Here is a 12,396-nt window from a genome sequence, read left to right as displayed (position 1 = left end):
AATTCAACCAGATCGAATATCCAATGTTGATTGATTATCTTTTTGACCTGACTGCTAAATTGAGTCTTATTCATCAACAGGTATTTGAATCCTTGCCTAAGCTGCCAGAGGGTCCAGGACACGCATTGAATCCCGGGGACTTTGTCCTCGTAAGGAATTTTGGACGAACCCGAAACCTTCAGCCGGGATTTGTTGGTCCTTTTCAAGTGCTCCTGGCCACAAGAACTGCTGTGCGCCTAGCCGGCAGGAAAAATTGGGTGCCCGCTACCCATACGAAGCGTGTGCCTCTCCCACTCCCCTATGACAGTTGGGTTAGACAGGGAATTGGTGGTTCCGAGACAGAACCTGTTCCTAGGCTTATCCCTTTCAGCGATGCAGAGTATATAACGGACAGACAAACTGAAACACAGAACTCTGACACTGCACCAGGAACTGTCTCTTTGAACCCGGTAAAGAGCGTTGTACAAAATGAACATTTGCCACCTGTGGACTTGAACATTGCCGCATCTTCAGATCCGTTGTTTCGAGATCAGACACAAACTGAAAAATTCCGTTACAACTTGCGTTCTCATTTTAGGAACCAATAACACTGCATAAGTACTTTTCTATTAGAAAACTGATCGATCTTACCATTTTCTTTTCAGTCAGGAAGTTTTGCTCATTAATTTTTTTTGTTTTATTTCTCTTAACCTTGCCATCTGGGTTACCGTAGGGTCGCAACGTGTGCCTGGTTTTAACTTGCAGGGGGCCAGACACAAGGTCGGTTTCTTCTGTTTATTTTGGGAACTCCCAGGGTAGACAGAGGCATTTTTTAACAGGTACAAATCATCCGATTGCGAACGGTTGTAGAAGATGGAGCTTCCTGAACTGCGACGAGTTAACGTTATCAATACTCGCAAGACAAAACTGTACAAAATTCTGCATAGCAAATGTTTCATAATGCAATGTGCTCTGACATTTTTGACTGTTTTAATAACTTTGGTGGGCGGAATTGTTTTCAGTATCCAGTTAGTTTTTGCACCTGTTACCTCTACAGTACCTCCCCATGTTTCTGTTTCTCCGACTATTGTTTCCCTTCATTCTTTCCACCCTTTTCCTGCACATGAGCAAGCTCGACGCTCTGAGTTTATAAATAACACTTTCATTCAGCTGTTGCACCGACACCAACTGGTAGTAAATACAACGAACTGCTGGGTGTGCGGTCTGATACCACATACCATGGACAAGGGTATCCCCTATCTGGTTCTGCCCTTTAGTTATAATGGATCATTTTGGGCATTTCAGACCATGTTTGTTTATGCTCTTGAGACCTATCCCCCGCGACCTCCGCGTTCCACTAGGTATAACTCAGCCAATAGAGCCTTGATAAAGGGAATTACTGACATGGTTAGAGATGTCAATAACACTCCGTTTATTCCCAAGGATGAGTTGCGAGTTTATATGGGTTGGAATGCTACGGAGTATGGCATTAGTTTGGGAGAAAACAAGCGCAAGAGCTCGACTCCGTTTTGGGTCGTACCCCACCAAGGTCAAGTCTGTTTGCAAGGGAATGGGAGGAATCCGAGAGCCCGGCTAGGGAAGAGCGACTGTACTGAAACGTACGTTTTTCCATCACAATCTTCCCCTGCATTCTTAGCTTCTAAGGGTACCTATTTTGTCGGCCAAGACAGAGCATATACATGGCTGCCTGCTGACTTTTCAGGCTCATGTTATATTGCCCAACTGTTACCTCCGACATACACTGCTGCACCGGATTATCACAAGACCAGAGTTGGAGAGGTGTCTTCGACAAGGAAGATACTGCTGGCCAAGAAGCAGGAGACTTTTTCAAGGGTTTCCTTCCGTTCAGGGGGCCCATGGCCAATAGTAGGAACTTGCGTCAACTAACACGGGTAGTTGAATCCACTGTTGCTGAAACTGCAGGTGCCCTTATTAACTTGACAGCTGAGCTCCAGGCGGATCGCCTCATGACGTTGCAGAACCGTATGGTTCTTGACGTAATACTTGCAGACCGAGGTGGAGTATGTAAGATGATCCAATCGAGTTGCTGTGTTTTTATTCCTAATAATGCTCCAACAGTGTACGAGGCCATTTCTAAGTTACACAAGATCGCTGACTCTATTCACGTAGATAAAGGTGATTGGTCGCTGATGGGATGGCTTTGGAATCTGTTATCTGCATGGGGATGGAAGGTTCTGATGGTCATTGGTGTTGTGTTGGTGTTCCTATTCTCATGCTGTCTCAGTGTTCAGTGTGGTCCTGCCTTATGTGGCCTCTGTGCTGCAACATGCGCAAGGAGGCCGCCTGTTTTGGGAAAGACGTTACGAGATAGAATGATGCTCCAACACTATATCAGTGATTTGATGAATATAGAGGTAGACTCTGACATAGAGTGAGTTATTGCCTATGTAAGGGCAAAAGGACGGTCTGAGGTTCTGTAGCGATCCGAACCCGTGTTTTCGGTATCGTAGTACTGACACGATTTTGGTACCAGTGAACCGTAAATGATCCCTTTAGTATGTGGCAATGTTTCCGCTGTGCTACAAGCACGAATTCACTGAGAAACAGGGCATTCTGTTGAAAACACACTGCATCCATCTTAGACATGGCATCTGTTGGACAGGCCTCGTGGCCTGCCCGACCCCTCCCCGCATGGCGGGTCTCGGACTACTGCTACCCCTGTTCCCCGGACAAGACCCCCACCTTCAGCCCTCCGGGTCAACCTCCAGCTCTTCCCGGACGGAACCCAGACTCGTAACTACAACATTCTCGGCTGGCCCGGGCCTTTCCCGAACCACAGTCCCCGGGCCAGCCGCCATCTTGGACCCGCCATGACCAGGCCTCGTGGCCGCGGGTCGACCTCAGCCTCAGGCCCAGCCAAGCCCCGACATCGAGTCACCACCCTCCACCCAGGGGGTAAAGAGACCACTTGGTGAGTCAATGGAAGAAGGAGGGTCGATGGCTCCCCTCGGCCTGTTTTCGATCGCCCCCAGCCTCCCTGGGCGCTGGCTCCACCCCCCTGCTGGGTGTCTGGACTCCCGCATCCCGGACCCCCCGACCTTCAAGTGCGAGGGTCCGGACATCAAAGGGCGCCAGACCTATAACTGGGGTAGCTCCAGAGCAGGAAGGCAGTTGTATCCTGGAGTCGAGAGACCCCGAAACGAACTCATCCTTGGAGGCCTGCTGGCGCTGCCGCGGCTCCTCTTCGTGAACCATCTTTGAAGGCCTGCTGGCGCTGCCGCGGCTCATCCTCGTGAACCATCTTTGAAGGCCTGCTGGCGCTGCCGCGGCTCCTCTTCGTGAACAATCTTTGAAGGCCTGCTGGCGCTGCCGCGGCTCATCCTCGTGCACCATCTTTGAAGGCCTGCTGGCGCTGCCGCGGCTCCTCTTCGTGAACCATCTTTGAAGACCTGCTGGCGCTGCCGCGGCTCAACCTCGTGAACTATTCTTGAAGGCCTGCTGGCGCTGCCGCGGCCCCTACTTGCGAACCCTCCAGCTCGAGAATTGCGAGCTATACACCCGCTACCCCTGTACCGGACCGGTACTGAGACTGTCCGGCTACCCCCTTTTCCCCCAGAGACTAGAATTGAAGGGATCATCGTATCCTGGCCCTGCTGTATCGTCAAGTTTAACCTGCCTAAGAATACCGATAAAAGTGTACAGAACCTATCTTTGTGTGGTGTCCATCTGTGGGGGGGTAGTTGCTCATCCGTACGATCTAAGGAGAGGGCCCTCGCCAGGAGGCCTCTCCCCCTTGCTCGGCCGAACTTCCGGGTCCCCGTCTAACATTGGTGGCCAGCGGCGCGATCCGAGCCGACGCATAATCGTACGGAGAGTAACTCGCCCCATGACGCACAGCAACAATGTCGACGAAAGAGATCGGAACTACCGCAAAATTCCAGATGGAACGGCTGGAGGAATACAGTCACAAGGAATTGAAGCAATTCTGCATAGACTTGGGCATCGCTACCACGGGACTGAGCACCAAAGACGACCTCAAGCACGCCTTGGAGTCTTGGGTGGAGACGGGAGCGTCCCCACCCTAAAACGAAAGCATCGAGACCACGGAAACAATTGCAACCCCCGAAGAAGAAAGACGAGAGGGCCTCTCTTCCGAGGAGGCCCGAGAACGGGAGAGGAGCCGGCTCCACGAGTTGGAACTGGCTCGACTCCGCTTAGATGGGGAACTAAAGCTAGCGGAAAAAAGATAGCCCTCGAACACTTACGGCTACGGGAAGAACGAGAAGAGAAAAAAAGCCAGAGGGAGCTGGAAGAGAAGAAACTAGCGTACGAACACGAGCGCAATTTAAAAGAACTAGAGATTCGACGACAAAACAAGGATCTCGGCGTCCCCGAGAACCAGAACTCCGCTCCCCCTACGGACACCAAGGTCCACATTCCCAAAGACGTCGTCCGAGAGTACTACCGGAACGACGATATCCAGCAATGGTTCAAGGCCTACGAGGTAGCCATGATCTCCCACCGTATTCCGCGAAAAGACTAGGGAGCCGGGTTGTGGGGGAGATTCGTCAACGAAGGAAGAGATGCCCTGCTACAACTCCCCGATGCAGAGATGACCTCCTACGAGCACATGAAAGTTGCCCTCCTCACTCGCTACGGGCTCACCCCCGAGATGTACCGGCAGCGATTTCGAGACTGTAAAAGAATCCCCTGTACCACCTGGGTGGAATATGTGAACTTTTTTAGCCGAGCCTTCGAGGGGTGGATCAAAGGCAGCCAGGTCACCACCTACGAACAATTATTCGATCTCATCGTGTGGGAGCACCTATCCAATAATTGTTTCGTTGAACTAAGGCAGCATCTCCTCGATAGCAAGCTGACCGAACCCCGGAAACTCGCCATCGAAGCGGATCGATGGGAGAGCACCCAGGTCCCCCGGAATTGGCTGGGCGAACAAAACAGAGCCTCCCAAGGGTCCCACCGTCCGCGAGGGGGAGGAGGCGGCCAGGGTTGGGGCAGGGACACCGCCACGGTGCCCCCCACTAGCAACCCCCCGTCTCCGGCCAGAAGAGGAAGCCCTCCGACGCGACCGGTATTCCGCTCCAACATTGTCTGCCACAAGTGCCAGTGGCCCGGTCATTACGCCAATTACCCCAACTGTCCGAGAAACCAGTCAGTCCAGGCCCTGGGTCCAATGAACCGCCAAATCACCGCCGTCGCCCTCGGAGAAGAGCAAGGCGAAGAAGAAGCCGAAGAGTGCAAACAATACCAGACCGAGTGGGAACCTGCAGCCATGTCCCTGGTATGTCTAGGAGAAAGGGACATGGTCCCGCGGGCCCCCATTCCAGCCAACACACAGAAGTACAGCCAGTGGGTCACCATTAATGGACACCGGGCCGAAGCCCTCCGCGACACGGGGGCCAGTGTGACCGCAGTCCGTTGCCATCTGGTGACCCCCGATCAAACCTTGCCCAACGTACTTTGTCCAGTACGGTCTGCGGACAACTCCGAAAGCCTGTGCCAGATGGCCCGCGTCCCCTTCGAGTGGGGTGGGAGTGTCGGGCATGCTGAAAGTGACCGTCCGAGACGATGCCCCCGTTGACTGCCTCCTGGGGAACGATCTCGAGAGCGCCCCCTGGGCAGCTGTTGAACGAAAAGAGCACCTGGGGATGCTTGGCCTCCCTGAATGGGTCTGTGCGACGACCCGATCCATGGCCGCCCACGCCATCCCATCCACTGAAGAACCCGAGTGGCCCGAACCTCCCCCGCTGGTCGTCACGGAAGAGACCACCCCTGAACCTGGTCCCCCGGGGTCTGACAATGAAGAACCTGACCCACTCCGGGACATCCCGGAGCTGGCCCAGTGGCGCCAAGAAGGTGGCCCCACTCAGGAACAGTTCCGCCAGGAACAAAGAGCGTGTCCCTCCCTCGAGGGGCTCCGACAGCAAGCCATAGCCCAGAGCGCAGGGGATGCCTCGGGGGCCCACTGGATCTATTGGGACAATGAACTCCTCTACAGTGAGCAAAAAATTGCCGAACTGGGGCCAGCCGGGTGCTGGTGGTCCCCCTCCGATTCAGAGACTTCCTTTTGAACCTGGCACATGATGTGCCTCTCGCCGGGCACCTGGGGCAGGACAAGACTTACAGCCACCTGGTGACCCATTTCTACTGGCCTAAGATGCGGAACGATGTGATAAACCACTGCCGGGCCTGCCCCACCTGCCAGGCCAGCGGGAAGAGCGGCTGTAAACTAAAAGTCCCCCTGCAACCCTTTCCAATCGTCACCACTCCCTTCGAGCGGGTGGGAATCGACATCGTGGGGCGCTTGGAGCCCCGGACAGTGCAAGGTCACCGGTTCATTCTCGTCCTGGTGGACCATGCCACCCGCTATCCCGAGGCCATCCCTCTATCCGGACCGTGACAGCGCCCGTGGTGGGCCGAGCCCTGATGGGGATCTTCTCGCGGGTGGGCTTCCCCCGAGAGGTCGTCAGTGATCGGGGCACGAACTTCATCTCCAGATACATGAAGTCCCTATGGCAACAGTGTGGGGTCACCTACAAATTTACGACCCCCTACCACCCGCAAGGAAACTGACTAGTGGATCGATTCAATCGCACCCTCAAGGGTATGATCATGGCCTGGAAGAGCCCCTATGCCACCAATGGGACGTGCTGCTACCCTGCCTCCTGTTTGCCTACAGGGAGGTCCCACAGAAGTCCCTGGGATTCAGCCCTTTCGAGCTCCTGTATGGGCACCCCGTCCGGGGTCCCCTCAGCCTGGTCAAGGAAGGGTGGGAGGTGACCCCCCAAAAGGCTCCCCCCGATGTGTACAGGTACCTCTTGACCCTCCGGAATCAGACCCAAAGGTTCCGGGAACTCGCCAAGGCCAACCTCGAAGCCAGCCAAGAGGACATGAAACGCTGGTATGATCAAAACGCCTTGTCTATTGAGTTCGAGCCGGGACAACAGGTCTGGGTCATGTCTCCGGTCGAACCTTGCGCCCTCCAGGACAAATGGACCGGGCCCTTCAAGGTGGTGGAACGCAAGGGCCCCGTCACCTACCTGGTGGACCTGGAGTCCCCCAGGAACCCCCTCCGGGTCCTCCATGCCAATAGACTTAAGCCGCACTTTGTGCGATCAGAACTTAGCCTCCTGATGGCTACCGACAGTGGGGCTGAAGAGGACTCTGAGCCCCTCCCCGACCTCCTGAAAACTCTAGCCCAAGACGGCTCCGTGGAAGGGGTCAACCTCTCTTCTACCCTGACCCCAGCAATACGCCACAGCTGCAAAGACTTGTTGCACCAATTCGCCGATTTATTCTCCTTCACGCCCGGGGTCACCCCCTGGTGCCTCCACGATGTCGACTCCGGGGATAGCCCCCCTATCCGGCACAGGGCCTACAGAGTTCCTGATCGGGTACACGCCTGCATCCAATCAGAGGTCTCCAAGATGCTGGCCCTAGGAGTAATCGAGCCCTCCCGACAGTCCCTGGGCCAGTCTAGTCGTGCTGGTCCCCAAGGCCGCTGCCCCTGGCGTCGCCCCAGAACTCAGATTTTGTGTGGACTACCGGGGCTTGAACGCCGTCACCCGAACAGACGCTCACCACATCCCCCGAGCTGATGAATTGATTGACCGTCTGGGGGCCGCCCGCTACCTGAGCATCTTTGACTTGACCGCGGGCTATTGGCAGGTCGGCCTCACCCCAGACGCCCAAGAGCGATCCGCCTTCTCCACCCCGGATGGCCACTACCACTTCAAAGTGATGCCCTTCGGAATGAAAAACGCCCCCGCCACCTTCCAGAGGCTCGCGAACAAAGTATTGGCGGGGCTGGAGGAGTTCAGCACCGCCTATCTGGACGATATTGCCGTGTACAGTCGCCACTGGGCAGAACACCTCCAACACCTCCGGGAGGTCCTGACCACCCTCCGGCGAGCAGGACTAACAATCAAGGCCAGCAAGTGCCAAATCGGCCAAGGGTCCGTGACCTACCTGGGGCACCAGGTAGGAAGTGGCCAGGTGGCCCCTCTCCAACTCAAGATCGCAGCCATCCAGGCGTGGGAGCCCCCGGTCACCCAAACAGAGGTCCGAGCCTTCCTGGGGCTCACCGGATACTATCGGCGCTTCGTGAGGGACTATGGCAGCATTGTGGGGCCCCTCACAGAACTCACGTCCAAGAAGAACCCCCCGAAAGTACACTGGACCCCTGAGTGTCAGGCCGCCTTTGAGAACCTCAAGTCCGCAATGTGCACCGCCCCAGTGCTCCAAGCCCTCGACTACAGCCGGGAATTTATAGTACAGACAGATGCCTCCGATCACGGCGTTGGGGCCGTTCTCTCCCAAATCAACACAGAGGGAGTGGACCAGCCAGTGGCCTTCATCAGCCGACGCCTGCTGGCCCGAAAACAGCGCTGGAGCACCATAGAGCGAGAGGCCTTCGCCGTGGTGTGGGCCCTCAAGAAGCTCCGGCCCTATCTCTCCGGTACCCACTTCCGGGTGCAAACAGACCACCAACCTCTGCAATGGCTGATGCAGATGCGGGGAGAGAATCCGAAGCTGTTACGTTGGTCCATCTCCCTGCAAGGGATGGACTTCACTGTGGAGCATAGCCCAGGCCAAGACCACGCCAACGCAGACGGCTTGTCCCGCTTCTTCCGCCTCGGCGAGGAGATTACCCAAGAGGATGGGTGACTCTCCCTGCCTTCAGCTGGGGGGGACGCATGTTGGGCAGGCCTCGTGGCATGCCCGACCCCTCCCCGCACGGCGCGTCTCGGACTACTGCTACCCCTGTTCCCCGGACAAGACCCCCACCTGCCCTATCTCTCCGGTACCCACTTCCGGGTGCAAACAGACCACCAACCTCTGCAATGGCTGATGCAGATGCGGGGAGAGAATCCGAAGCTGTTACGTTGGTCCATCTCCCTGCAAGGGATGGACTTCACTGTGGAGCATAGCCCAGGCCAAGACCACGCCAACGCAGACGGCTTGTCCCGCTTCTTCCGCCTCGGCGAGGAGATTACCCAAGAGGATGGGTGACTCTCCCTGCCTTCAGCTGGGGGGGACGCATGTTGGGCAGGCCTCGTGGCATGCCCGACCCCTCCCCGCACGGCGCGTCTCGGACTACTGCTACCCCTGTTCCCCGGACAAGACCCCCACCTGCAGCCCTCCGGGTCAACCCCCAGCTCTTCCCTGACGGAACCCAGACTCGTAACTACAACATTCTCGGCTGGCCCGGGCCCTTTCCCGAACCACCGTCCCCGGCCCAGCCGCCATCTTGGACCCGCCACGACCAGGCCTCGTGGCCGCGGGTCGTCCTCAGCCTCAGGCCCAGCCAAGCCCCGACATCGAGGCACCACCCTCCACCCAGGGGGTAAAGAGACCACTTGGCGAGTCAATGGAAGAAGGAGGGTCGATGGCTCCCCTCCGCCTGGTTTCGATCGCCCCCAGCCTCCCTGGGCGCTGGCTCCACCCCCCTGCTGGGTGTCTGGACTCCCTCATTCCGGACCCCCCGACCTCCAAGTGCGAGGGTCCGGACATCAAAGGGCGCCAGACCTATAACTGGGGTAGCTCCAGAGCAGGAAGGCAGTTGTATCCTGGAGTCGAGAGACCCCGAGACTAACTCATCCTTGGAGGCCTGCTGGCGCTGCCGCGGCTCCTCTTCGTGAACCATCTTTGAAGGCCTGCTGGCGCTGCCGCGGCTCATCCTTGTGAACCATCTTTGAAGGCCTGCTGGCGCTGCCGCGGCTCATCCTCGTGAACCATCTTTGAAGGCCTGCTGGCGCTGCCGCGGCTCCTCTTCGTGAACCATCTTTGAAGGCCTGCTGGCGCTGCCGCGGCTCATCCTTGTGAACCATCTTTGAAGGCCTGCTGGCGCTGCCGCGGCTCATCCTCGTGAACCATCTTTGAAGGCCTGCTGGCGCTGCCGCGGCTCCTCTTCGTGAACCATCTTTGAAGGCCTGCTGGCGCTTCCGCGGCTCATCCTCGTGAACCATCTTTGAAGGCCTGCTGGCGCTGCCGCGGCTCCTCTTCGTGAACCATCTTTAAAGGCCTGCTGGCGCTGCCGCGGCTCAACCTTGTGAACTATCCTTGAAGGCCTGCTGGCGCTGCCGCGGCCCCTACTTGCGAACCCTCCAGCTCGAGGATTGCGAGCTATACACCCACTACCCCTGTACCGAATGGTACTGAGACTGTCCCGCTACCCCCTTTTACCCCAGAGACTAGAATTGAAGGGATCATCGTATCCTGGCCCTGCTGTATTGTCAAGTTTAACCTGCCTAAGGATACCGATAAAAGTGTACAGAACCTATCTTTGTGTGGTGTCCATCTGTGGGGGGTAGTTGCTCGTCCGTACGATCTAAGGAGAGGCCCCTCGCCAGGAGGCCTCTCCCCCTTGCTCGGCCGACCCTCCGGGTCCCCGTCTAACAGCGTCCATCTTGTTTCTTGCCCTCACATAGTCAATGGATGAACGTTGACCCCGGCTGAATCACCTTGTTAGGGATACGTAGGCTTTAGTTCAAGAAAGCTGATGCTGCGTGACTTGGCAGAAGCTGCCTCCCTTCCAGTGAGGCCAGTCCTGCTATACTGGTTCTCGTGTTCGTTGGCCTGATCACGATTAGGAGACTGAAGACAGTAGCCGTGCCCGTTTTATGACCCTCATGCATTCTTATCCTGCTTTTCTATCTTCTACACCTGGCTCTGCTCCTTTCCTTCTGGGCTTTTACTATGGGGAGGAAACATTTTTTACGATGAGGCGGATCGATCTATGAATAGAAAACTGACATGAAGGCTTGATCGAATACTGGAAACTTGCAAATAATTATCGTTTTGGTGTATGTTTATTGTTTGTTTGGGATACCGGGCTAGGCATGAAAGATATTTTAACAATGTTGCCTAAAGTCATTTTTCATGTATATAAGGAGCGACCACTTTGTACAATTCGAACAGTCTCCTAGAATCTGCCTTTGTGTGGTTCCTGTGACTTCTGTATCCCTGCAGTAAATAAACCTTGGTCTCTGACGCCACCATCGAGAAGCCCGTGTCTGTTTATTTGTGCACGAGACAGGAAGGAACTCAGGGGTCTTTGGGTGTTGTTTCCCTGACACCTCTGGACATTAGACAAATAGTCCAGAACTTCATTATATAAATGCAAACCTTTTCCCTCTTCTATCCTCCGCTATCCTTCTGAATCCATATAACGAACTAACCTATATACGACTCAAATTACTTTCATGTTTCACTATACTAATTTACCACTAATCCTTTATGGGTTCCGGAGTAGCGTGCTACTCACCGAAAAAGCACTTCAACGCCTCGTCAGTCGTAGTAAGTGATATATAAATACAATTACAATACAATACTTACAAATGCCATCCCCAGTGCCAAACTGCTGTTCCTCATACCCCCATTACTCACACCCTTTTGTACCTCAATTCTGCTGTTACCTGCAGCCCCATTTCTGCATCCCATATATTGGTTCTGTCATTACCCACACCCATTACTTGCACACGCCTGTTAGTTGCATCCGTTGAACACTGCCCTTTAGTAATGCCCTTAATGACCAGCTACCACATTACTTGAAGCCAGCGTCATCACACCTCTAGAACATCTGCCCCATAACTTGCATCTCCATAACACATGCTTCTGTTTGCAGCTCCTGTATTACTTATACACCAGGCCCTGCCTAGTACTGGTCACTGACCAAACTGAGAGCTGCACCCTTCTTTCTTGGCGTTGACTTCTCCTTGATAACCTCTTCAATCTGCTGACAGAAACAGAAGAGAGCTTTGATCACCAAGGGCAATCCAAAATACTCAACCCACTGTTGCTCACATCTCTGTTCCTCACAGCCATAACACCTGCTGTTACTTGCACTCCGATTTCTTGCAACACCATTACTAGCTCTGCCTTAGATACACCAATCTGTGCCCTTTATTTCATTCTCTATTACTCACATCCTGTTATTTATTTACCTGTAACTCGCATTTGGTAGACTAGCTGTATTAGCCACCCTAGTTAGTTGCACCCATTCTTTTATTGCCCATTATTCACACTCGTATTATTTGCATAGCTAGCATCCCCATTACTCAGATTTACTCTTTCTTGTACCCACATTCCTCACACCCTCTACCCTCCCTATTCATTTTTTGGTCTTGCTGAAGCAATGCGTAAGCATTGTTCAGCGAGATTCTAGTAAGGCTTCCGAAAAGTCTCCCCAAGCTGCGGATTAGACACAGTTCATGTGAGCCAGGCGCATGCACATCAAAAACCATCGGCCTCGGCATCAGACTTCAAAGGAATGTGCTCCCCCGCCCTCCGCTTCAGACTTCAAAGGAATGCGCTCCCCCGCCACAGCAATGCTTTATTGCTCTCACTTGAGGTCTTGTTTTCTAAGCTCTTTCTCGTGTACTTCTCCCCTGTTAAACTCCAATCTCTCTGTTG

At 54.8% G+C, this 12,396-nt stretch overlaps 1 protein-coding gene across 1 annotated transcript in view; it reads right to left on the bottom strand.

The window, feature by feature from the left end:
* The window catches only part of DCDC2B (doublecortin domain containing 2B), a 203,693-nt gene that overhangs the window by 76,500 nt on the left and 114,797 nt on the right, over positions 1-12,396 (bottom strand). The window contains exon 16 of the mRNA XM_086955671.1: positions 11,657-11,716. Coding sequence (XP_086811797.1) covers positions 11,657-11,716 — 60 coding nt within the window. The remainder of the gene's footprint in view (positions 1-11,656; positions 11,717-12,396) is intronic.

The sequence above is a fragment of the Lissotriton vulgaris genome, chromosome 2_1, assembly GCF_964263255.1.
Source record: "Lissotriton vulgaris chromosome 2_1, aLisVul1.2, whole genome shotgun sequence".
Lineage (NCBI taxonomy): Eukaryota > Metazoa > Chordata > Amphibia > Caudata > Salamandridae > Lissotriton > Lissotriton vulgaris.
This window is presented reverse-complemented; position numbering and strand designations above follow the sequence as displayed.